Source organism: Ovis aries, chromosome 14 (genome assembly GCF_016772045.2).
Source record: "Ovis aries strain OAR_USU_Benz2616 breed Rambouillet chromosome 14, ARS-UI_Ramb_v3.0, whole genome shotgun sequence".
Classification (NCBI taxonomy): domain Eukaryota; kingdom Metazoa; phylum Chordata; class Mammalia; order Artiodactyla; family Bovidae; genus Ovis; species Ovis aries.
Window position 1 is genome coordinate 13,486,590 of NC_056067.1, and position 24,721 is coordinate 13,511,310.

At 62.8% G+C, this 24,721-nt stretch overlaps 1 protein-coding gene across 7 annotated transcripts in view; it reads right to left on the bottom strand.

The window, feature by feature from the left end:
* The window catches only part of PIEZO1 (piezo type mechanosensitive ion channel component 1), a 57,121-nt gene that overhangs the window by 2,839 nt on the left and 29,561 nt on the right, over nucleotides 1-24,721 (bottom strand). For 2 of the 7 annotated variants that reach the window (XM_027977735.3, XM_042231547.2), the window contains exons 3-44: nucleotides 20,537-20,659; nucleotides 19,475-19,532; nucleotides 19,213-19,351; nucleotides 16,369-16,537; nucleotides 16,008-16,221; nucleotides 15,732-15,903; nucleotides 15,535-15,648; nucleotides 15,367-15,457; nucleotides 14,467-14,567; nucleotides 13,917-14,177; nucleotides 13,251-13,362; nucleotides 12,989-13,167; nucleotides 12,735-12,883; nucleotides 12,461-12,643; nucleotides 12,079-12,191; nucleotides 11,823-11,977; nucleotides 11,547-11,723; nucleotides 11,330-11,455; nucleotides 11,054-11,254; nucleotides 10,463-10,667; nucleotides 7,560-7,664; nucleotides 6,563-6,716; nucleotides 6,222-6,465; nucleotides 6,043-6,139; nucleotides 5,781-5,952; nucleotides 5,366-5,455; nucleotides 5,201-5,295; nucleotides 4,831-4,902; nucleotides 4,191-4,291; nucleotides 3,676-3,757; nucleotides 3,549-3,605; nucleotides 3,289-3,461; nucleotides 3,037-3,122; nucleotides 2,653-2,841; nucleotides 2,288-2,546; nucleotides 2,030-2,218; nucleotides 1,597-1,858; nucleotides 1,244-1,382; nucleotides 1,019-1,166; nucleotides 725-939; nucleotides 454-612; nucleotides 221-368 (exon numbers count right to left, since the gene is read on the bottom strand). In XM_027977735.3, coding sequence (XP_027833536.2) covers nucleotides 221-368; nucleotides 454-612; nucleotides 725-939; nucleotides 1,019-1,166; nucleotides 1,244-1,382; nucleotides 1,597-1,858; nucleotides 2,030-2,218; nucleotides 2,288-2,546; nucleotides 2,653-2,841; nucleotides 3,037-3,122; nucleotides 3,289-3,461; nucleotides 3,549-3,605; nucleotides 3,676-3,757; nucleotides 4,191-4,291; nucleotides 4,831-4,902; nucleotides 5,201-5,295; nucleotides 5,366-5,455; nucleotides 5,781-5,952; nucleotides 6,043-6,139; nucleotides 6,222-6,465; nucleotides 6,563-6,716; nucleotides 7,560-7,664; nucleotides 10,463-10,667; nucleotides 11,054-11,254; nucleotides 11,330-11,455; nucleotides 11,547-11,723; nucleotides 11,823-11,977; nucleotides 12,079-12,191; nucleotides 12,461-12,643; nucleotides 12,735-12,883; nucleotides 12,989-13,167; nucleotides 13,251-13,362; nucleotides 13,917-14,177; nucleotides 14,467-14,567; nucleotides 15,367-15,457; nucleotides 15,535-15,648; nucleotides 15,732-15,903; nucleotides 16,008-16,221; nucleotides 16,369-16,537; nucleotides 19,213-19,351; nucleotides 19,475-19,532; nucleotides 20,537-20,659 — 6,278 coding nt within the window. Of the gene's footprint in view, nucleotides 1-220; nucleotides 369-453; nucleotides 613-724; nucleotides 940-1,018; nucleotides 1,167-1,243; nucleotides 1,383-1,596; nucleotides 1,859-2,029; nucleotides 2,219-2,287; nucleotides 2,547-2,652; nucleotides 2,842-3,036; nucleotides 3,123-3,288; nucleotides 3,462-3,548; nucleotides 3,606-3,675; nucleotides 3,758-4,190; nucleotides 4,292-4,830; nucleotides 4,903-5,200; nucleotides 5,296-5,365; nucleotides 5,456-5,780; nucleotides 5,953-6,042; nucleotides 6,140-6,221; nucleotides 6,466-6,562; nucleotides 6,717-7,559; nucleotides 7,665-10,462; nucleotides 10,668-11,053; nucleotides 11,255-11,329; nucleotides 11,456-11,546; nucleotides 11,724-11,822; nucleotides 11,978-12,078; nucleotides 12,192-12,460; nucleotides 12,644-12,734; nucleotides 12,884-12,988; nucleotides 13,168-13,250; nucleotides 13,363-13,916; nucleotides 14,178-14,466; nucleotides 14,568-15,366; nucleotides 15,458-15,534; nucleotides 15,649-15,731; nucleotides 15,931-16,007; nucleotides 16,222-16,368; nucleotides 16,538-19,212; nucleotides 19,352-19,474; nucleotides 19,533-20,536; nucleotides 20,660-24,721 lie in introns of all 7 variants that reach the window. The other 5 variants (XM_060397905.1, XM_060397903.1, XM_060397904.1 and 2 more) reach the window with 4 other exon arrangements.

Sequence of the window (24,721 nt, forward strand, 5' to 3'; positions counted from 1 at the left end):
GGCCCAGATGCCAGGCCCCTCCTGCCCAGTGTCGGCTCCGGCCCCTCTGTGGTTGGGCCGTCCCTGAGGCAGCCTCAGTCACCGTCCCCTGGGAGGAGCCCTTTCTGGCCACCAGGAGGATTTTAGGACAGTGCTCTCCGGACTCCTGCTGCGTGGGCGGTGAACCCCAGGTGGGACCCCAGCAGGGGTGAGTGGCCAGTGCCCCCCGGGGCCCCGGCACCTTCTCAGTCTCTCGGCTGCACTTGATGATGAAGATATTGGCGTAGATGTCCTCCACGCACATCCAGTTGGACAGAGACAGTGTGGTGTCCGTCCACACCCAGTCCATCACCGCCCGCAGCTCCACCAGGAATGGCACCAGCCGGAACCTGCCCGAGGCCAGGGCACTGTCAGGAGGGCTGGAGGGATGACAGCCCCTGCCTCCGCCCCGCGCCCCAGGCTGCCCACACTCACCCCTGGAAGAGGAAGAGGTTGAGGTGGTTGTACTTCTTGGTGAGGAAGTTGCCGAGGATGCGGGTGGGGTAGCCGCAGCGGATCTGGTAGGCGGACAGAGCGAAGTAGATGCATTTCACAAAGTACCACAGCTGGGCCACCGCGTTCTGGCTGAACATCCTGGATGGGACCGGGAGGCCAGGTCAGGTCAGGGTGCCCACCCCCCCCAACCCTGCCTCCACCAAGCACCACAAAGCCTGTGTCCGGACAGGGCCTGCACCCTGGCACGCACCGCTCGGTGACGGCGGGCAGGATGAAGAACATCCAGAGGTGGACAGCCAGCACCAGGACGACCTGGAAGGCCAGCTTGCCCAGCACGGTCTTGCGCAGGTAGAGGGCGCGGTCGATGACCATGGTGCTGAACTGGATCAGCAGCATGACCAGGAAGGCCTCGGGCACCTGGTCGTCTGACAGGGAGGATGTGATGTCCGTGGCTGCCGAGTGCTTCTGTGGCCAGGAGAGCAGAGGTCAGAGGTGCTGGGGAGGCTGCGGAGCCTGGACTCACCAGGGCCGAGACCCAGCTCACCCCAAAGGCCCAGAATCCGAAGATGATGATGATGAAGTCGATGACGTCGGCCAGGAACATGAGTGCGTAGACATCGGTGGCAGCCCGGTACTTCGTGTGCAGGATGTCCTGGAAGAAGCGCCGCACGGGCCAGTACACGCTCCGGGCCCTGCGGGCGGGCAGGCTCACTCGAGGACCTGCTCCTCCCTCCCACCCTCACCTGGGCGCTCCCAGCTGGGCACTCACAGGGACAGGCAGAAGCTCTGCAGCCGGACCCCCAGCACCCTCACTCTTTCCCGGGGACGACTCCGCCTCTTCTCTCTCCGCAAGGTCTCTGCCCCCGCTGCCACCACCGCCACTGCTGCTGCCTCCTCTTCCTCGCCTTCTGTGGGGAGCAGCCGCCACTGACGGTGGAGCCCGCACGGCACCGGCTGGCCCAGCTCAGACTCCTGACCATCCCGAGAAACCCCAAAGGGGCTGCCAGTGCAGCCAGCCCACTTTGTACAGACCAAACCGAGTGCAGGGACCTCCCCAGGGTCACCAGCAGAGGCTGTGAGGGCCATGGGGTGTGAGTGGCTCCACTGGGTAGGCCCTCGTACCAACGGCCTGTCCTCTGGTTTCCGTGCTCTCTTTCCTCCTCCTCCTGAAACGGAGGCTGATGCGTCTCTTGCCGCCGGGCTCTAGGGGCCCACCCTTCGCTTCCGCCTGGACGTGGTCCTCAGCAGGGGGCCTGGCCACCCCTCCTGGCTCCTCTTGGGGTGCAGGCAGGGCTGGCTCCTCCTCAGCCCCCTTCTCCTTTGCACTGCCCCTGTCGTGCTCCTTGGACAATGGGGGGTCCTCGTGGTCCCAGAGGCCGTAGCACTGTGGAGTGAGGCAGGCTGATGAGGCTGGTGCAGCCACGCTGGGCTGGGTGAGATGGCCAGGCCCACCTTGGACCCCACTATGTCCTGCCTGCTTCCTGAAACAACCCGGCTGCGTGTGTGCGTTCCCATGTGTCCATCTACGTGTGCAGGTGTGTCTGTGAGCACTCACCAGCAGCTGTGCACGGTGGAAGAAGAGCGCCATGAGCTGCAGCAGGTCATACTTGACGTAGCTGTCGCTCTTCTCCAGGCCCAGGATGCGCGGCGGGAAGTAGGGCTTGTTTTCATAGCGCCGCAGCACAGCGTGGCTGTTCCAGGGGAAGAAGCCAAACTGGAACAGGTACTTGGCGACCACCGTGACCTGCAGGGGAGAGAGGTCAGCGTGGCGCCCGCACCCCACCCCCACCTCCACCCCTCCAGCGACTCCCACCTCGGTGAAGACGATGGCCGTCATCCAGAAGCGTTTGCTGGGCCTCGGGATGGAAAGCATGGCCCACAGGAAGACCAGCACGGGCAGCACGAGGGAGGTGGCTGAGGCAGTGACCATGTGGTTGAGGACGATGACGAAGTAGCACAGCAGCTCCGAGTGGGCAGCCACGCACTGGTATAGGGCCTCCAGCAGCCGAAGCGCCCGGCCCCGCCCCGCCGCGAACTGCTCCGCCTCCTCCAGCTCCGGAATGTGCATGCGCCTGCGGGAGATCAGGCTCAGGCCTGGCGCAGAGGCCTGGACGGCACCAGCACCGGCACCAGCTCGGAGCCTCGGGGACCACCCGCTGTGCACCCCTCCCTGCTCACCTGTCCACCAGCAGCTCACTAGCCGTGCGCATTCGGCCGCGGCCGGTGGGAAGCTCCCCAGAGCCGCGCAGAGAAGCCCCAGGCTCGGCGACCACCTCTTCGCTGCTGCTGCGGGTGTTGTAGCCGGTGCTCAGGGGGCTGCTGGTGTCCTCGGTCATGCTGCTCAGTGGCTCCTCCACCCCGAGCCCGCTGCGGGAGAGAGCAGTTCACAAGGCGGCCTGCACACTGCTCGGGCTCTGGGGGCAATCCTGGAGGGCCTCTGGGTCTCTGGTGGACAAGGGTCCAGCCGGCTACCACCCCCTGTGCAGCAGCTCAGGCGCTGGGGCTGGACAGGCCGCGTGAGGTGGGTCCCCACTGTCCTGAGCCGCCCGCCCCGGGTCCTACCTCGATGCTGTGCTCAGCGCATCACGGGCCGCCTCGGCTTCGCTGGTGTACAGCTGGTTCAGCACGTCCCGGCGCACCTCTCCGCCCTGCAGGGCAGCCAGGGGCTCAGGTCAACCGATTTGGGCAAAAGGAGGGGCGTGACAGGCGTCTGTGCAGGGGCGGGGCATGTGGTAGTGGGCGGGGCGTCGGCATAGGGGGCGGACCCAGGGCCTGGCCCGGCGTGGCACTGCGGGGCCACGGCAGCCCGCTCACCCGGAGCAGCTCCTGTGTGAGCAGGTAGCGCTCTGCGCGCAGTACGTCGCTCATGGCGCGGTGGTGCCGCGTGAAGTCGTGCAGCCAGCGCGTCAGCCCGTCCACCAGTGCCTGGCCCAGCACCCACAGGAACTGCACGGCGCTCAGCACTCGCTGCATCACATGGCTGCGGCCTGCGGCGAGGTTTGGGCAGGAGGGCGTAAAGGAGCGGTCAGCGGGTGACCCCCGCTCCCTGACCGCAGCCCTTGGCGCCAACTCACCGGTTACCTCGTCCTCCAAGCCCTCTGCCAGCCCTGCCTCCTGGCTTGGGTCGCCTCCTAGACACAGGGGATCTGATCAGCGCTTTGCCTCCCCACCACCCCACAACCTGCCCACAGCCAGACTCACCTGTGCGCTGCTGCTCGGCCTGCTGCTGCCGCTGCTGCCGAAGCACCGTCTGCGCGTTGGTCACCCATGCCTGGTACGCCATCTGCAGGCAGGGCCCTGGGTTAGCACCCTGCCACCCCTGCCATGGGATCCCATTTACCCACCTCTGCCTCCATCCAGGAGCAGCCTGGGGTCAGGAGGCCAGAGTGGGGGCCATCAGATCCCTGGGGGGCTGTGGTGGGAAGACGGGGGTGGTACATGAGCCACTCGGCACATCCTGGCTGCCACTCAGCGCCAGTCCCCATGCTGAGAACAGGAGCCCAAAGGTGGACAGGAAGGTTGTGTCTAGCAAACAGTGAGCCTTCTCAAGAGACCAGGGTGGTCAGTCAGGGCCCGGGGAGGTGGGCAGAGGGGGCACACAGCTGCCCATGACCTGTACCCCTAGATCCTGCCTTCCCCACGTATGTAAGTGCAGGAGGTTGGAATGGGCTGGGTAGGTGCCCCAGGCCTAGGGAGTGTCAGGCCTACATGCTCACCTGGAAGGCGCTCTGTGATGATGGCCTGGGGTCCTCAGGCTGGGCCTCCTCCTCCTCCTCACTGTCTGACTCGAACAGGAAGTAGTCCCCAGAGTGGATAACTGCAGGCAAGGGGGCCACTGAGAGCCAGCCACCCTTCCCCCTCCCCCCAGACCCTCAAGTTCATCTCCTTGGTTTGGAATGGGTCCAGTAACAGTCTGGCTATTCTGGCCAGCTTGGGACCCTCAGCAGCCCGTGACCCTGGGGCAAAGGCCCGCATGCCACCCTCCCCAGAGGGATGGCCATGGGCAAGAACCAGGCAGCGGCAGGCCGGGAGACAGCGGCACATGCACAGGACACAGCAAGAGCAGCGGGACGAGACCAGACTGGACGAGAAGAACACGAGAGGGCAGGGCTGGGAAGGAGGGGCACTGCCAGCCAGCAGCCAAGATTCAGACGTCTGAGTCCAAGAGTTAGAAAGCAGAAGACACACAGAGCCTGTTGTGGGGACGTGGCCCCTGATGACCCAGAGGCTCAGTGTGAAGCCTGAGAGCAGGGCTCCCGGGGGGTGCCGGCCAGGTCAGGGCAGGGCAAGAGGGAGGCCTGCCTAGCGCACAGCGGCTCTGAAGGGTGGTCAGGGAAGGCCAGGTGGGGGCAGTACCTGTGGCGTGGTCCAGCCAGGGCCGCCACCACTGTTGTCGTGGCGGGGAGGAGCCCCCTGGACTACCGGGCCCTGTGGAGGGGCAGGGTGCGCATGAGCCAGTGGGAAGGGGTGCAGGCGGCCCCTCAGCAGACAGAGACTCGGAGCCCCTGGGCAATGAAGGGGCTATATGAAGTGCCATGGCGGGTGGAGGACAGCCCACAAGTGCAGATGATAGTCACGGTCCGGCCACATGGCCTGCAGGGACAGGGTGACCACACAGCACAGGGCAGATGGGCCAGAAGCCCTGTGGGACGTCACACAGCACGGACATGGCTCCAGCGGGCATGGACACACGGGATGTGGGTGCCAAGGCTCTGTCCACACTCACCTGGCTCTTGGCCGGGGTCCGGGGAGCCCTGAAGGCGGCCTCGGTTGGCCCGGCCCTGCCTGTGCTTCTCTTGCTTGGCCCGGATCCGCTCCATCCTACAGAAGGGGAGGTGGCTCAGCATTGGGCAAATTGGGAAAACCCTGGCCTTGCCCACATGGCACCTACTGTCTTTTCAGCTGGGCCAGCGACTTCTCCTCTGCCCTGCGGTGGAGCTCGATGGTCTTGAGATTGGCAGCATTGTAGAGAGCAAAGCCCCTGTAGGACAGCAAGGCTGCGCATTAGCTATGGCCTGGCCCAGGGGGCTCAGGTCCTACCCACCCACACCTCTCCTTGTCCTGCTATGGGGAGAGGGAGACCCTCCTAGAACCTCCAGTATCACAGGGTAGGAGAGAGGGAACAGGAGCAGCCAAAGCGCAGGGCTGGGGAGGAAGGCCTTCCAGTGGGGACGTGACCTCAGTCCAGCCAGCAACCAAGAAGGGGGCGAGACCGCGCATCACCAAGGTCCTGAGAAGGTCCCAGGGGGTCTGTCTCCTTGGTTCTCCCTCTAGGTGACAAGTCAAGTCACAGAGGGGCAGCACACCTGGAGGCCTGCAGGGCGGTGGCACGGAGCTCGGCCTGAACGTGCAGGAAGTAGTAGCTGAGGAACACCCTGCGCTGCAGCAGCAGAAACAGGAAGCAGACGCTGTCCCACAGGATGCCTGCCTCCTCCACGGGCAGCAGGCAGTCCTGGTCTCGGCTCAGCATCTCCTTGGCTGCGGACGGACACGGTCCAGGTCAGGGTCCTGTAAACCGGGTGTCCCGGAGCACCCCCGGGGCCCCGGCCACCCGCTTCGCCCACTCACGGTCGTAGTAGCCCTTGACAGTGCATACGAGGCTGAAGAGCTGGATGACCCAGCAGAAGCTGCTCTGCATCTGCTCCACGAAGACACAGGACAGGAGCTGCAGGCGGAGAAGTGTCAGTCTGGGGCGGAGCCAGGGAGGTGGGGCGGGGCCAGGTGAGATGGGGCGGGGCCAGGCTCACAGAGAGCATGTTCTTGGAGACGATGACGGTGACGTTGTAAAGGATGAGGCAGTCCCACAGCACGAGGCGGGCACGCGTGTCCTTCTGCTGCAGGCTGGTGCCGAAGAGCAGCAGGTAGAAGCAGGCCAGTAGGTAGCCCAGCCCAAAGATGCTGATGCGCGTGGCCCCCGTGATGAACACTACCACCAACACCAGCCAGAAGAGGTAGCGGAAGACAGCCACCTTCAGCATGTCGAGGTAGGACCTGCCGGGTGGATGTCACCATGGACTCAGGTCACCACCACCTCCCCGGCAGCCCGGGACCACAGCCCCAGGAGTCCCACAGCCTCTAAGACCCCCACCTGCAGTGGATGAAGTTGGGCACGGGGTTGGGCTCCCCCCGCAGCGGCTCCAGGTGGTCAGTATTGACGCCAGCCATGTGCCGCCACTCCTCTGTGCGCTCGGCCGAGAACACCTGCCACTGCTGTGAGGCACAGAGCAGCAGGAGGAAGTCACCTGTGGGCAAATGGGAGGCCACTGTCATGCCCGGGAAGTGCAGTCCACTTCCTGCCAGCTCGGCCCTTATCCTGGGGTGATGGGGTGTGTGGGCAGCTGAGCAGAAACGTCCGTGCGTATTTACGCCAGCATCTACACACTGTGTGGACGTGCACGTGGGTGTCAGAGAGCACACCTGTGTGCATTTTCCGTGTGTACATGTAGATCTGCATACACAAACCACACGCATCAGGAAGCGAGGCCAGCGCGAGCCTGACTGTGTGCCATGCGGCCTCAGTCTCCACACCCGGGTCCGCCCATGTCTGAACCACACGCATCAGGAAGCGAGGCCAGCGCGAGCCTGACTGTGTGCCACGCGGCCTCAGTCTCCACACCCGGGTCCGCCCATGTCTGAACCACACGCATCAGGAAGCGAGGCCAGCGCGAGCCTGACTGTGTGCCACGCGGCCTCAGTCTCCACACCCGGGTCCGCCCATGTCTGAACCACACGCATCAGGAAGCGAGGCCAGCGCGAGCCTGACTGTGTGCCATGCGGCCTCAGTCTCCACACCCGGGTCCGCCCATGTCTGCTCCTGCATGCACACCTGTACCCACACCAGTGAGCAGACGTGTGTGTGTGGTGGAGTGTGTACATGTGAGATGGGCCTGTGGGATGGGGTACATTCATGGAACACAGACCCCACAGGGAATGGCAGGACTGGACTGCCTGGTGAGGCCTGGACGATGGGCCCCTTGCTGGCTGGAGAGGACGGTCGGTGCCCACTCGCTGACCATCCCATGGGCATCTGAACGGTCTCAGCAAGGCTGGCAGTGGCGTGTGTGCGTGAGGGGCTGTGGACTTACTGATGAGGTTGGTGGCATTGGGGGCGCTGAAGAAATCAGGCAGGTACAGCCACTTGATGAGTGCGGAATTCATGGGGACGGCCCGGCTCCAGCGCCATGGGTAGTCTGTAGGCAGAGGGTGTGGTCACCCACTGTCCCAACCCACCTCCAACCCCAGTAACCCCAGGAGTCACTCATACACACCCTCTTGCACACAGACCCAGGGAGCCCAGCTGTCATAGACATTCGCTCCAGACACCCTGAGTGGGCGGGGGGATGTGGGTGGGGCACAGGGGTTGAGGGGGGTGGGGCCGGAGCCTTGCGTGTGGGCCACAGCCCAGGTAGACCCAAATGAGGCTTCACTGCGCACCTGTCAGAATGGCTAAAAGAAAACAGTGTGGATGCCCAGTAGCAGAGCAGAGGGGAACTGGGAGGACTACCTGGGGTGATCACCCCAGAGAAACAGAAACCATGGCCCCACAGATACCTGCACACTGGTGAACAAGCAAACCTCTAGCACCTCATCCCCAACATCTCAGACCTGGAGACCACCCGATGCCATCCAAGGGTTAAAGGTCAAGCCCACTCTGGCGCATCCAAAGCACAGAAAACTGCCTACTAGGGGTCGCAAGCCCACAGCCCAGCGGATCTTGACCCTAAACAGTGTCTCGTGAGAGAAGCCACAGCCTGAGGTTAAACTACCCTACTCACGTGCTGTTCTGCAGATAGGGACAGAGACCACAGTGGTTCCTGGAAGCAGGGTGGGGGGGCTGATGGCAAAAGGAGGTGGGGGGCGGGAACCTGGGGGGCACACAGAGCTCCTGCCCTGGTCAGCACCAAAGACTGAATTTTACTACATTACACAGTGCTGGGGGAGCCCAGGACGGAGCGGAGACTGACAAGGGGTCTAACCTGACAAGGTGCGCATGACACACCTTCGGGGGTGGGGGAGGGTGCAGAACGGAGCCACCCTGAGTAACTTCAGAAGAGGTGTCTTAACTAAAGACATTGTCCAGCGAGAGGGTGTTGGAGCAGTGACACTCGTAGCAACAACACGGCCGGGACCTGTTCTTGGTTTCTGAGTTTCACTCTCCAGTGAAAGAAACCAGGCTCCGTGGGGCAGGGGCCACTTTCCTGGGGCCGGGGAGCAGGGGGTCTCTTAAGGAGGCAGCACCTCATGGAACCAAGTGAGGACATGTCCCAGAGCCACACAGGGACTGTGTGAACTCAAAGCCCCAATGACAGGTGGGAGCAGAAGCCCAGGAATGAAGGCCCAGAATCTGTATGGACAGGGAAACAGCTAGACAGACCAGCGGGGTGAGGGGACAGCTCCCTTACAGAAGATGCCAACTGGGCACCATAGGGGACAAAGTTACCACCAGAAAACCAGACACTCCTGTGGATGGATCCCCTGAGTGGGTGAGGGTTTACACGGGAATGAGGCCCTCGCCATGTCCCAAGGTCTCTTCCACAGCCACACACATGACAGCGACAAGCAGTGCCAGGCCCGCTGGTGGAAGGCCATCACCTGCGATGGGGTACACCTGCCACAATGTGACGCCCTGAGGCGGAATATTCGCAGCTGCACGTTTCTTGACAAAGACGCATAAACTGGTCTAATGAAATCCATGACAGCGCTGTGTGGAGAGTTTCTAGAGACAACTGCTTTGTGCTCCGGAAGCCCCAAGATGACAAGAGACAGAGGAGCCCAAGAAGACTGTGGGGCCAGCGCGAGGGATCTGCTCAGGGGCCTCGGACAGAGAGCTGGGGGGCAGGGCCACCAGGGCCATACACGGCGGCCTGTGGCTCTGCCCAGCGTCGGGGCCCGGCACCTGTTCCGGTTCTTAACTTGGGTCGCTGTGCCAGGTCAAGTCAGAGGCGGGCGCTTCACAACTAAGTGAAGCATGTTTGCAAACTCTGTTCTGCTTCTGCTGCTGTCAAAACTCACAGACTGTCAACCAAAGGGGGCATTTCACGGGCCAGGGATCTGCCTTCCACAGACACTGAGGGAGGAAGGGCCTGCCTGGGGGCTCCACGGGCACTGCTGAGATGCTCCGAATGTGAAAGGGAGCACAGGACATTACAAGGCATCCAGAGAAACCCCTGTACCTGCAGACCACAGGAAACAGCAGGAGGGGGAGAAACCCAAGCTCCTCTCACAGGACGACTAACAAGTGTGCCAGGAGTAACCGAGGTCGGAACCGATGTCTATCGCATGCAGGCCTGCCTGCAGCAGGGAGAGTCTGCAGGTGTGGATGTGCACACACAAGACTGAGCCTCAGCCCCTCAGCATGCAGGGCTGACGGCCGCTCACTGCCCCTGTTGTGGGCTGTTCCTGCCCACGTGTTCACCAGCCTCTAAGCCTGGGGCATAGCCCACAATTCCAAGATCAGGGCTTTCTGCCAGCCTGTGGCCTGACTCTGGAAAGGTCATAACAGAAAGGCGACAGAAGGAGATGGCCAAGCGCTCTTGTCAGGTCCTGCTCAGAACCAGCACCCACCAGGGACACGGCCTTGAGGATGCGGCCGCTGAGCTTGGATGGTGCACCAGACCAAGGTGTCATCCAGGGATGGGCAGCCAAGCATGGTCACCGCCCTGCACACAGAGGCCTCCACCCTGGGCATACTGGACGTGGACTCCAGATAGCCCCCACTAGCCAAGAGGAGCACACGTCTGCTCCCTGGACTATTTTTCAAACTCTCAACCTCTCTGATCATTTGAAACTTTTCAAAATAAAATTTTTGGCAAAAAGAAAACAACGGATTCAGGGAGACCAGTGAACGAGGGGCCAGCACTGCCTCCTAGAGCTGGCACGGCTGCAGCTCACAGAGCCCACGGAGGGGGAGGGGGTGCAGGTGGGAGGGGCCTGACACCACACTAGGGGCCAGGGCACCCAGCGTGTGCCCAGCCGGTGACCCACTTACCAATGCACAGGGCGGGGGGGACTCCCAGGCACAGCAGGTACTGGTACAGCAGGAAGAGTGCCAGGAATAGGCAGTAATTGGGCCAGAGGTGGGCGATGGCCTCCCGGCGTCGGCGTGTAAGGATGGCCACCAGCCAGCAGCCGTGCAGGATGACCATGAAGTTCATGCGCTGCCCGATCACATTCACGGCCGCCAGGAAGCAGACCTGGGGTGGCAGAGAGGAAGGGGGTGGCCAGGGTGAGGACAGCGAGCCAGCGGCGGGGGTGGGGGGGTCCTCCTGGCTCTGCCTCTGGGTGGCCTTGGCGGGCAGAAGGTGTTGTGCCCAGGATGGGGGCAGTGGACCAGGCCACTCTCCTGGAGGAGCAGAGAGGCTAAACAGGTCTCCATGCTGGGGGAATCAAGGTGGGGGCCCCACGACAGAGCTGAGCGTGAGCCCAAGCCCACCTGCAGCTGGGGCCCCCGGCCTCCTTGGTCTGCACCACCCCCCATCCCCTCTAGCCCTTGCTCAGCAAAGGCCCCACAGAGGGTGGCAAGGACCCCTGCGGCTGAGTCCAATCCCATGGAAGGGGCAAGGGTTGACCCCCGCCTCACCTCCAGCCCGAATTTGTAGAAGAAGAAGTTCACATAGTACTTGAGGCAGCTGGGCAGGTCGCGGTCCAGCTGCTGGCGGGTGCCCTCGGCGCAGACTGCCTGGGCAGGCAGCGGGGCCAGCTGGTGCCGGCGGCGGTGGTAGTCCTGGCTCCGGTACACCATGGCCTCAAACACCAGCAGCAGCAGGATCTGCAGGTGGTTCTGAGGGGCAAGGGCAGTCAGGCCCCACACGCCCCGCAGCGCCCCCTACCTGGCCCACCTGCCTGCTGCACTCACCTGGATGTAGCCCAGGTTGGGGAAGCCCTTCCGCACCCCAAACCAGTTGGCGGGGTCAACAGGCCCGCGATACAGCAAGGACTGGCGGATCTCCGTCTTCTGCAGGTTCGTACTGTTGGGGAAGGGCTGGGAGAGGAGCGGCGGGCACTGCATGCTGACCTCAGGGATGGACCCCCACCCAGGCCCTCTGCGCCCGCCCTTCCACTGTGACGCGTACCTCTGTGCAGTTGCTGGCATACTCGTGGGGGTTGACCACCTTGAGCTGGTATAGCATCTTGCACACGATGATGATGCAGGTCCACACGGTGGCCAGGCACGAGGCCATGGGCCGGAAGCGTGGGTAGGGCAGGGCGAAGGCCCAGAGCACGACCAGCAGGAAGTTCAGCACCGACACCTATGGGTGGTGGGGAGTCAGCACCCTCCCCACAGGCCCCTTGCCCCCTGCCACAGCGCCTGGGGGCCCACGCGGGTGTGCGAGCATGTCCATACTCACCTCCTTCAGGGCCACCCACACGGTGTACAGGGCTACCAGCTTGAAGATGTGCAGCTCCAGCAGGCGCCGCACCAGTACCTGCACGCGGGTGACGATGTCCGAGAAGCCGGTGGCCAGGTCCAGCAGCCGCTCAGCCACCAGGCCCCACTTGCTGGCTGGGGGAGTGGTTGGGGGGACAGTGAAGAGGAGGGGCCTGGGCCATCCTGTCCTGTGCAGATGGGGCTCCGGGGCTCAAGTCTGGGCACCCTGAACTTACCCTCTGGGACCTGCATGGCTTGGTGGGGGCTGGCCATGCCCAGCCCCTCGTCCCTGGGCACCTCCTCCTCTTCCTCCTGCTGCAGCAGGGGGGTCCGGCTCACCGCGTCCTGCCTAGGACAGGGCCCAGGAGTGTCCTTCCCACCTGCGCTCCGGGGGTGGCCCTGCAGCCCCTTCCTCTCCTGCCTCCCCCACCCCGGCTCTGGGACCCCGGCTGTGGGTGCTGCAGCCACCAGGTGGGAGCATGGGGCCTGCTGACCTCCTGACCCCTGTGACCCCAGTGGGGCACCTGAAGGTGACAGCTGAGGCCCTACCCCCATTTCAGGTCTCCTGCCTGACACCACCAGCCTCTGCAGCCCCCCAGCTCCAGAGGGCAGGCCTACCCGGGCACCCGGTGTGGGGGGCAGGCGCCAGGCAGGGGCCGGTGCTCGGGGTCAGTGAGCCGCATGAAGGGCCGGTGGAAGTAGTGCAGCTGCAGGATGCAGGCGAGCAGGAAGAAGCCAGGGACCAGGATGCTGGAGAAGAGCTCGGACACGCTGAACTGCTCCAGGCCCAAGTCCCCCAGCCTGGGCGGGGCGGTGGGCCAGGGGTCAGCATGGCTGCACGGCCCCCATGGCGGCATCCCGCCCTGCCCCCACAGCCCTGCCCCAGACTCACTGCTCATCAGTGAGGCCCGTCAGGTTGCGCCAGTAGGCCGGGAAGTCCTGGAACTGGAAGGTGTAGACGGCCACCAGCACCAGCATGGTATAGGCCACCACCAGCCACCAGAATGCCTTGAGCAGCTTCCGCCACAGGCTGTAGTAGACCTGCCAGCCAACGGGCGCGGTGAGGCCGGTGGTGAGGCCCAACCCCCCTGACTCCGTGGCCCCCTGTGCCCCTGCCCCCGCCACTCTGCGCCCCGAGCCCCGTACCTGGAAGAGGGTGAGACAGAGCAGGAAGAGCAACATGTAGACGATCTTGTAGACCACCAGGCGGCCAGCGAAGCTGACCACGATGAACATGCCTGCGCACACGTAGATCCAGTACTTGGCGTAGATGCCCCTGACCAGCTCCCCCAGGCTCCGCAGCAGCATCTGCGTTCGCGTGGGCTCTGCAGTGGGTGGGCACGGCATCAGGACCAGGCAGCTGGGGAAGGAGCTGCCCCCTAGTCACCCAGCCCTCCTGCCTGCTCACCTGTGGCGGCCACAGTGACCTCCGTCAGCGCCACGGGGGCTCGCGCCCTCCTCAGCAGCTTCTCCTTCACAAACTGGCGCAGCAGGAGCCAGAAAGTCAGGGTGCACAGCAGCTGAGGAGAGGGGGGCAGCATCACTGAGGGGCCCAGGCAGGGGAGCAGGAGGCGAGACTGCAGCAGGAAGCTGTCCCCTCACCTGCTATCCTCCTCACAGGCATGAGTTCACACACAAACGGGCACACACTCCCACACAGTGGCTCCTCCTCACACACGATCTTGTGTGCACACAGACCCACAGGTGAGCATGGGCTCACGTGTTTGCACGCTTGCATGCCCATGGACTCACATGGTGAGGTGTAACCCACAGCCCCCTACGTGGCTCGCGGTGGCATGGATGCCCAGGTGCAGTGGCCTGTCTCACAAGGGGACACCATAGGGGCACAGAAACTCACTGGGACCCGGGACCACATGCAGTGCTCACAGAGCCCATCTCAGGCAGACAGGACGGTGCCCCCAGCAACGTGAGGTTGTCACACATTCACTTGACAAACACCAATTGAGCAACTATGCTGGCCTTGGCCAGGGGGTCCTGGTGACACCCAGATGCGGGCCCTGGGCTGCAGCATGCCCACCACACTGGGAGCCGGGTGAGGGCCGGGCGGACTCACCATGGCACCCAGGTCCAGGCAGGGGTAGCGGGTGTGTTCTAGCCCCAGCTGGCGCAGGCTGACGGGGCCCAGGGCGGTGGGCAGCTCGGGCTGCAGGTCCATGGCCCACACATAACGCAGGCAGCAGAGCGCCAGCCCATAGAGCAGGATGAAGGGCGAGCAGAGCATGGCCAGCTGGTGGCGGCTGCGCACTGTCCAGATAAGGCAGGCCCAGAGCAGCAGCACGAAGGTCAGCCAGCTGTGGTAGGTGATGCTCCACACCTGCGGGCCGGGCGGGGCAGGGCTGCACGCACGCTCCCCAGGCTGATGTTGTCGGGCCCCCAACAGGAAAGCAAACCCGCCCTGCTGGCCCACCCATCCACCCACCGCACAAACGTGCGCACACACAACCACATGGCTGGTGGCTGGCCTGGACGGCTTGTGGCCCAGCAGGCAGGCCGCAGTCCCACCCACCTCTGGCGACAAGGCACCAGGCCACAATCCTCTCCCGTAACGCCGTGAGAGCCCATGGGAAGGCCCAGCCCTTGGCTGGTCCCGCCAGTGCCCTTACCATCATGGCGATGAGGGCACACACGTAGCTCTGGTCCATGATGAGGTGGCCCAGGCCGTGCAGCGGAGACGTCGCCTTTGGCTCAGCCAGCCGGGGGCATGCTAGGGTGAGGGTAGGGGTCACAGTTGAAGCAGGACCCCCGCTGGGGAGGCTCCAACATCAATAGGGCAGAGCCCCTCACCCATACCTGACTCAGCCCCCAAGTGCAGACAGTGCTGGAGCCGTGCTCAGCACAGTCTCATAGGGGCTCTGGGGGCAGAAAAGGGCCCGGGCTCCACTCTGACCCTCTTCCCAATGAGTCGTGGGACCCTGGCCCATTCTCGCCCCCCTCCCAGCCTTGGTTTCCAAGACTCTAGACAGACAGGGTGGACGAGATGGCCTCAGTCCCTCCAGCTCTGTGAGTACCCACATCCCCCAAGGCCAGCAGCTTCATCCCTTGCTTTGTAAGATGGAAATCAAGGCTTAGGGCAAAAGAAAAGAAAGAAAAGGCACCCAAGAAAAACACCCAGACCTGCCCTGGGGACACAGAGCCAGCCCAAGACAGAGCAGTGAATAACTCTGGGACTGAGAGGCAGGTGGACAGGCAAGGGAGATCCCTGCAGGGTCTTGGGTCTGTGAGTGAGTACGTGAGTGAAAGTCGCTCAGTTGTGTCCGACTCTTTTCGACCCCATGGACTGTAGTCCATGGAATTCTCCAGGCCAGAATACTGGAGTGGGTAGCCTTTCCTTTCTCCAGGGGATCTTCCCACCCCAGGGATCGAACCCAGGTCTCCCACATTGCAGGAGGATTCTTTACCAGCCAAGCCATGAAGGTCTGTGGGCAGCCCCAGAGGGGTGCAGCTAGAGAGGCCAATACGGCAAGGCCGCCAGGGGGCAGCACTGCATGGCTATATATACTTACAGGTCCGCTGCTGGGCGGCGCTGTGGCCAGTGAGGTCGTGTATGATGCAGTTGTCCTCGGGGTCTGGTGTTGTGGGAGTAGGCATTGTGTGCTGTAGACAAGCCAAGCCCATGAGCCAAGCCCTGGGCAGGTGCGTGCCAGCCCCACCTCTCAGTCCTGACTCCTCACCTGGGCAGCCCCTTTCTCCTTGATGGCCACAACCCTGGCCTGACCCTGGGGCCACTGGTCCACCTCGGTCAACTCCACCTCCCGTGTGTCATCGTCCCCGGCCGCCTCCTTCCTCTGTGGAGACCAGAGGTGAGGCTCAGCCCCCTAGCCCCGGCCCGAGGGGGTGGGGGACGCAGGGCGCTGGCCTGGGTGCTCACCTGGTCCGCAGGCTGGTGGGCGCGGAGCTTCAGGAGCGAGGTCACCGTGTAGCAGAGCAGCAGCAGGATGCCGGGGCTCACGTACACGGGCCAGTCGTGGTCGGCATTGACGACCAGCACGTTGGGGCTGGAGCAGTTGGTGGGGGCCACAAAGTCCTTGAGACCAAACACCCTGCCCAGAGAAGGCATGTTGGTGATACTGTGATGAGGGGGTCACGGGTGCCGCGTGGGCAGGGCTGGGGCGAGGGCAGGGTGGTACCTGGGGCGAGCCCTCACCTGGCCCAGATGCTGGCAGGTGGGAGAGTGGCCTGGGCGAGAGGTGTCTGGTAGCAATAGAGGCAGATGAGATGGCCGGTGCCAAAGCAGCCCACCATGACGCAGAGGGTGTTGAAGCCCAACGGGCTGATGGGAAAATGACAGGCCCACCAGGTGCCAATGGCCAGGAAGAGCAGGAAGTAGACACTGGAGAAGGCTGAGGGGTGGGCAATGCCTGCGGGCCAGGCAGGGGCACACAGGGTCACTCCTGGCTGGGGTGGTGTGACCACCGTCTCGCTGGTCAGTGGGGAGCTTGGCTGCTGAGACCCCTCCCAGTATGATGGTCAGAGGTGGGGGTCCCAGCCCCCTGCCCAGTGGGTACCTGCCAGTGCGAGCAGCATGATGGCCAGAGTCCGCCCAGCTGCCACAAGCAGCCAGTGCACTGTGATCCGGAACCGGGCGGCCAGCCGAGATCTCCGTGTGGGGGACAGTTCAGGGGCTTCCCGCAGCTCCCCCAGGGAGCCGGCGTCAGCTTCCTCACTGTCATCGTCCTGCCAAGGTCATGGGAAGAGCAGAGGTCGGGCACGTGGTGGGAGAGGGGGAGGAGGGAGTAGAGAGTGGGAGGGAGGAAGAAGGAAGGGGGGAAAGAGGAAGTGGGGAGGGAGAGGGAGGAGGGAAAGAGGGAAGGGAGGAGGGAGGAGCCCACCCCTGTGGCCATCTCCCTGGACCCCCTTCACACCCACTGCTGGCCCTCTGAGCTCACAGGGCTGCTAGCCTGTGTGCACCAGTGCTGCCCTCCATGCCTGGTCTGCCCACCACCTTCCCATGGCCTCGCAGCCCTGGAGGCCTTCCTGGAGGTGGCCCCCTGCAGCAGTGACACCTTCCTGCCAAGGCCTGGTGCTCAGATGACTCAGGTACCCCTCAGGTGCGTCTTCTTTATCTCCCACCTGCTCCAGGGACCCCAAGGACAGGGCAGCCCACAGGCTCGTGCATCTGTGCCCCAGGCCCCTGGCCTAAGAGCACCCCAGTGGGCATCCCCAGTGGACGCATGGCAGAGCCACAGGTGCTCCTCACTCTACAGTCGCAGAGCGGCTCCACACCCTACTCCTGGCCCACAGCACCTTCCTTATGAGAACGGCAGTGGAGGTTTGGGGGTGGGGGCACTCGGGTCACACTGCCAGGGGAGACCACACCAGGGGACAGTCTGCTCTCATTCTGCTGCCCGTGGGGCATCTGGAGAGTGAGGTGGGCCTCCTGGGTGTCCCTGGCCAGCCCTACTGGCCTTACCTGTCCGCGGGCATGGAGACACACCACGGTCTGTCTCCTTGGCCCTGCCTCAAAGTTTCCCAGAACAGACTGTTTCCTGGAATTGGGGAGCCAGAGGGAGGCAGAAAGAACAGCCTCTGTGTCAGAAGCCCAGGCCCTGGGTCTCCACCTGAGACGTGGGTGCTGGTCTGTGCCTCACCCGTCCTGGCCAAGGCAGCCCTCGGAGTCCAGGCTGAGAGCGTGGAGGAGCCAGGAGACCTGGTCACACCCCAGCTCCACGTCTCCCAGCAGGCAGCCTCAGCACACCCCCTAACCTCTCTGAATCTGTCTTCTGCTTGTCAAACGTAGGTGGGGAGCTGGGCAGGCCCCAGGGAGTGCTGCTGGGCCATACCTGTTAGTGTGGAGGGGACAGGGCAGGGCAGGAGGCCCAGCCTTGGGGTCAGAGTGGTACCCAGGGTCCCCCTATTATGTCCTGGAATGGGGGTGGGGGCTCAGCCCTAAAAGGCACAGCAGCCAGGCCTGAACTCACTCCGCCCACAGCCTGGCCCCAGCTCTGGGAAAGCTGCTGTGGAAAATGAGCGCTTCTGGGTGTGGGAAAAACAGAAGCAGCTGCTGGGCGAAAGGACAGGTGCTGGGGGCCGCTAGCAGCGTCCAGCCTGCCTTGGCCAGCCCCCCAGACCACACCCCCCACCGCAGCCCATCTGAAATGCAGGGCAGGCATGGATACATGTGTGCCAAGTTGGGATGGGCGCATGTTCACGGACGCATGTGCTATGGCCCTGCCAGGTGGGGTCGTCCGCAAGGGGTGCTGTGCCTGCTTCTGGCTCAGACCTTAAATGCTGGGTGCCTGTGATGCCTTGCTCTGAGGTCCAAGAGGTGATGGGCAGCATGGAGTGGGGGGCTGGCCCCCTCCCTCTGACCCAGGCATGGGGAACCAGCTAGCTCCTTCCCGTCAGAGCTGTTCCTGGAAGCCCTGGCTCTGCTAACGAGGAAACCAGAGGCTGCTCTGGCCCCTGTGCCTGCCAGTGCCACACGCCATAGGGATTGAGGGAGCCAGCCAGTCAGGGGGCTGCCCCGGCCCCCACTCGACCCCCACAAGTACATGGAAGAGCCGCTTGACCTTCAGGCCCCATGTCTTCTGTGAAATGGGGGTGCCAGCCTTGCCCCCCAGGACTCGGGGGATGGGCAGTCAGTTGCAGGCTGAGCCCAGCCCCAGTCTGCGACAGGAAGCACCCCTTCTCTGGGGACTGAGGCTCTCATTTCCACAAGCATCAGCAGCCTGACCAAAGGACACTGGGGCTAAGGGTGTGAGCCTGTGTCCCCCACCGCCTACCAGGCAGGGACCCTGGATATCACAGACCTGACCCAGCCCTGGAAACCAGGTCCTACTGGACAGAGGCTGAGGCCGAGTATGGGACCCAAATGAGGCTCAAGACTACAGCCCTCGTGCAGGGACAGGAGAGCTGAGCCTTCAACCAGAGGACACGGAGGGAAGACCCAAGGCGGGACCCTAAGGACTCTGATGCAGGGCCCTGCTCTAGGCCTCCAGCCTACACAGCCTCTGCCTTGTCCACAAACCCACCGATGCCCTAGCTGTGGGTGGTGCTCCTCAAACATCCATCTGTCTGTCCATCCATCAGTCCCCAGGTGCTCCTTGATGGCCAGCACACACAGCCTCCCAGCACCACTGATTCCCCGTGGCCTGCAGCCCTGAAGACACTCAGGAGCAGCTCTTGGGGCAGATGCTGCCTGCAGCCCCCGCACGTGCTGGGACCACGCACTGCGATGCCAGTGCCCCATGGGACACACACTTGACCTCTCCACTGCTGTCACATCTCTCCACAGTGGGCACATACAGGCTTTTACAACTAAAATGTCCACATTTGTTTAAGAAAAGAAAGAAAGAGGATATACAACAGTCCTCAAATGGCTGGGACCTGGGGTGCCCCATAGCCCTCACCGGCTCCTGGATGTGCTGGCTGCACCGGGCTGTCCTCGTGAGGCGCCTGCAGACCCCAAGGCACAGGGAAGAGACCACGAGGATGCCCAGGTCAGGGGCCACCAGGCGGATGGCATTGGGAATGTCCTTCAGGTCCAGCCTGTAGAGGGCAGGGAGAGACCATGGTGGACTTAGTGGGGCTGGGGCCAGTGGGGGCACCCCAGGAGCTGGAGGCCCCCACCTCAGGCCCAGGAAATCCCCGAGGGAGACTGAGGACTCTCACCTCGTGACCCCAATGTGCCGGGAGATGGTGTCCCAGGTGATGGTGTCCCAGGTGCTGCCTGCAGAGAGAGGTGGGGGAACCAGGTCAGGCAGGCGGGTGCCAAGAAACCCCTTCGTTGCCAAGAGGCCCTCAGAAGCCCTCAAGCCACAGGTCCCCAGGTGTCCAGGGATGCTCGAGAATGCTGCTTATGCTGGTGGGGAAACAGGCCCAGCCAGGGAAAGTCTGGTGGGTCAGAGGCCCATTAGTCTGCCTGGCGGAATGGGACTCACAGCCCAGCTGGGCACTATGTGGCTGTGGCAGGGCTCTCAGGTCTGTTGGCCAAGGCCGACCGCTCCTTGGGAGCTGGAGGGGGCACACATGGGAAGCCTGGTCTCAGAGCCAGGACCAGAGGGCCCTTGAGGCACCTGACTTCCAGTCTCTAAGCTGCAGGAGACACACGATCTTCACAGAATGAAAATGGGAAGCCAGGTGGGACATCCTGCCCGCCACGATCCAAGTGGGACATGGAGGTGGGAAACCCCTCCTCCAAGCAGTAGGGATGGGAGCCCAGGGCTCCGTCATCTGCACACTGGGGTGCTGGAGTCAGTGGAGGTGGGAGGGCTGGGTGCCAGCTGGAGATTCTGTCCACAGGTGAAAGGGTGCAGGATGGTGGGCGGGCAGCTCACCTGGTCTGCTGGCACCCCTGTCCCCTCAGCCTAGCCTCTATGCCTCCAAAGGCTCAGGAGGAAGATGTGAGCAGGTGGGGCCTGAGAAGACCAGGGCTGTCCAGTGAGCTGGACGCCAGGCTCAGTTTGGTGTTGCCCATGTTCAGCCCAGCCCCATGGCCACCTGTTACTGGGGCAGTTAAGCTGGGCCCATTTGCACTGGATATAAATAGTGGATAGACACTCAGAGGTAGACAAAGCCTGGGTGAGGCAGGGTGGCCCCTGAGGCTGGCTGGCCTTGCTGAAGAGTGTGAGGCTCCCCAACCCTGCCCAGGCCCTCTGGTTGCTCAGGGAGACTGTTGGCTTTCCCCCAGGCCTGCTGCCCTCAAGCATCCCCCCAGGCCCCCTAGGGACTCACAGCTTGGCCCCAGAAGCTGGTCCAGGCGGGGCACAGTATGCAGGCATATCTGGAAGGTGAGGTGGGCTGCCAAGAAGAGGAGGCTGAAGCCCAGCAGGGCTCGGAGGAGGCGGCCAGTGTGACCTGCAGGCAGAGTGGGCAGGGGTAAGGCAAGCATGCAGCTGAGCCTGTGGGAGTATGGGGAGGGGGAGACCAGTGAAGGCCAGTCAGCCCTGGCTGTCAGCCCTGGCTGTCAGCCCTGAGCCAGGCTGTGTCCACCAGCCTAGCATGGACCCAGGGTCTGTCAGCAGAGAACTCAGGCAGCACACCCCTCCTACACCATCCCACTGATCACTCACAGCTGCCCCATGGTCCTGAACTATCGTGACCTCACTTTACAAAGAAATGGGCAGAGAGAGGTGAAGTCACTTGTCCACAGTCATACAACAAGGAATCAGTGGAATACAGCACACCCAGCCTGCCAGTGCTTGAGTCTCGCCCCCTACTTGGGGTGTGGGGCATGGGGGGCAGAGACAGCACCAGAAGGAAAGGCCCCCTTAGGCTGCAGGCCACCTTCAGGTCTGGTCACATATCCAGCAAACATCTGTGTTGCTACTTGGCCCTGGCAGCATGGTACTGCCTCACCCCCAATATGGGCTGAAAGCGTGCACCATGCAGGGAAGACCCTGTCCGACACCCAACCACATGACTTATCAAACCTGCCCACAGAACAAAGCCTCAGATTCCCAGAGGCGACTGTATGCCAGGAATTCACATGATGGATGGGGGACAGATGGTGGGACAGATGGAGGGATGGATGATGGCCGGATGGAGAGGAGGATACACTGGATGGATGAGAGGATGTATCGCGGGAATGGATGGGAGATGGATTGATGGATGAATGAATAGATTAGAGAAGGGATGGATGGCAGAAGGTCGATGAGAAGACAGAGGATGGGAAGTTGGATAAATGGATGGGCAGCTGTGATTATGGACAGATGAATGGATTGGATGTATGAGAAGATGCATGGATGGGTAAATGAGGAATTGACGGGAGGATGGAGAGATGGATGAATGGGAAGAAGGATGGTGGGAAAGATGGATGGATAGATAGGAGGACAGAGAGATTAATGGGTGGGGACGGATGGATGGATGGATAAAGAGGTGGGTGAATGGATGGAAGGATGGATCAACAGGTGGAAGATGGATATACAAGTGAATGGGTGGGTGGGAGGATGAGTGGATAAATGGAATGGATGGAGGATGAGAGGGTAGCCGGATGGCTGACAGCAGTGCTGGGTGAGGCCAGGGGGCAGCTCTAACTTCAGAGGGTGGAGGGCAGTCAGGCTGGTGTGGGGATCCTGAGAGGGTGGGGTGGTGTGTGTGGGTCCTGGGCTACCCACTGCAGTTGCTGGAAGCCCTGCCTGCCTCTCCCCTCAATCTGGGGTCACTCGTTTGGTCATGTGAGGCCTGCAGGGCACAGGGAGTGTGGTGGAAGGATGGCGCCCTGCCTCGGTGGGCAGGCGACCCCCACCTCTGTCGTGCAGGGGAGGGGTCACACAGAAGTGTTTCCTCCTGAAGGAGCCAGGGCGCCGCTCAGGCTAGAATCTCTGGAGAAGCAGGAAATGGGGCTGGGAGGCTGGGGCTTCAGGCATGGAGGAGAGGGAGCTTGTGAGGGGGTGCAGAGAGCATTTGACCAGAGTGGGCACTGGGGCTCAAGCCCCAAACCTCCCTGGTCTGACTGCTCAGTACACAAACACTCCAGGACAGCCCCACTCCTATGACCCTGTTCTGGGACAGCCTGGGACCCCTGTGGGTGTGGTGCCCACCCAGGCCCAGCTCTGGCACCACGGTGAGTTGCTGGTCGACCTCACCCTCCCAATATGAACTGGGTGAAGGGTGCTGAGGAAAGGGAACTCCCCTACTCATCTGAGGCCCTGTCTCAGGGAGGATGGTCCTGAGGTGGGGGGCAGGGAGGGACAGGGCCAGAGGAGGTCAGAGCCTGAGCTCGAGGCCCTGGGAATCTGCTCTGCCACGCCTGGCACGTTGTCCACCCATAGGCAGGAGGGTACAGGTCTTGGGAGAACAACAGAGCCTCTCATCCCCTCGTCCAAAGAGTACAGGGTCCTCCTGGGGTGCAGTTCTGTGACGTGAACGAGGCCTGCCCGCCAGGCCCTCCTGTCCATGGCCCTCAAGTCAGAGCAGAGCCCAGGGCTCCAGGGCAGTCACCCTTTCCAGACAGCAGTTGCAGGATCTGGCTCCTCAAGTCCGTTAATCAGGTCACAAGAGCTGACCCTCGGGTCTCCCTGAAGCTTCTGCTGCAGCTGTGCCCTGCTGGGGCATGTAGCCCACGGTGCCGGCAAAGTGACTGAGGAAGAGCTGGAAGGTTCCTGAGGACGCACTGAAGTGGACACCTCTCTGCCCAGCACAGGGAGCTGGGGTCAAGCTGACGCCCACATGAGAATAGAGCCAGGAATCAGCACCCACAGGGGACCCGGGCAGCTTCAGACCTTCCACCCAGAGCTGGCGCCAAGGCCCAGCTGCAACACGACCATGACCCTGTGGCCAGGCACTCAGGCACGGACAAGCCTCACATTTTCCTCTCTTCCACCCGGAAAAACCCAGCAGCCTCTCTGACCCTGAAGGGCCTCAGGCTGGACAGATGGACAGAGGGAGGTTAGGCAGGCGAGTCTTCCCAGCGCCCTGACCCTTCCCCACCCTGGACTCCTGCCCTGGCTGAGAGCCTGTGCTTCTCCCAGTGCCAATTAGAAGAAAGTGTTCCCCATCACGGCAGGGCATGAAATATGATGGAACAAACAGCTCAGAGCTGAGACCCTGGGAACAGGGTCCATGGAGAGGAGGGGAGGGCCTGGACTGCCCACAGTCTCCCCAGGTTGGCCCGAGCTGTGGACTGGGGAAGGGCTGGGACAGCCAGCTGTGCAGGGGTGTGGCCTGGGGTCCCCCGTGGCTCCCGGCCCTACACCTGCGTGGGGCCCCTCCCTGAATTCTCCCTGCACTCCAAGATCAGGGTACCCCATACTAGTGCCCACAGGAGCAGAGAGCCTGACCAGACACCACAGGCCAGGGAGGGGGACCTGTGACCCTGTGGGAGGCAGGTTGACACCCTTCCAGGAGGACCCATGCCCCAATCCCAGGACCCTGTGAACATTTCCTGATGCAGAAAAGGGGAACCAGGAGTGCCAAGCAGCTAACCTTAAACAAGGGCTGCTCCTGGCCACCCCCACCCAGGGCAGACCCAGTTTCACTCCAGGGTCCCAACCATGGAGACGGGGCAGGAGGGCCCAATCAGAGTGACTGGGGGTGATGTTCAACTGGCTGTTGCCAACCTGGATGATGGGGAAGGGGCGCCAAGCTGAGAAGCTGGAAACAGGAACCAGATTCTCCCCAGATCCCCCAGGAGGGACCAGCCTGGTGACACATGGGTTTTCACCCCAAGAAGCCCATGCTGGACTCTGACCCCCAGACTGTGAGCAGGGACCTGCTGGTGGCTGCTGGGTGTGAGGTGGTCTCTGCAGCCACAGGACACAACTGAGGCCCCAGGTGGCCAGCACCTTCCAGGGGCAATAGGCATGGGCCTGGCTCCCTGCGGCGGTTTTGGTGATTCCTGCCAGGCTATTCTTTCATGACCTCTGTCCAGAATGGGGTGGGGGTCACACCACTGACAACCTGCTCCCTGGGAACCCTATTTTAAGCCTGGGCATCTCTCTTCACCCTCAGAAACCTAAGGGCCTCCCTGCCCATGGGGCACAGAGCCATCCTCAGCACATTTCCTTACTGAAAAGCCAGGACAAAAGCTGACCTGGAAGCACCCCGAGAGTGGCTGGTGGGACCCCGGCCTGAAGGGGCTCCTCGACCACATGCCCTGTGCTGTCGGCCTGCAGGTCTGCGTCCCCCTTCACAGGGACCTGTCTGTGCTCCACAGGACAGGGGGCAGGGCACCCTCCTACTCAGGGATCCTCTCTGCTCTCAGCTCCTCTCAGACAAGCCAGTTCTCTGGGCCCCACAGTGCAGAGTGCCCTGGGAACAAAGGCACCCTGACAGGCTTTCCCACCCATCTTGTCCACCTGGTGGACTCAGAGGCCACCCTCTAGGAGCTCAGAACTAGGTAAGGACCGCCGGGCACCCAGCTACCCTGACAACAAGGTGGTCAGAGGAAAGCCATCACCCCACAGAGCACCGAGCACA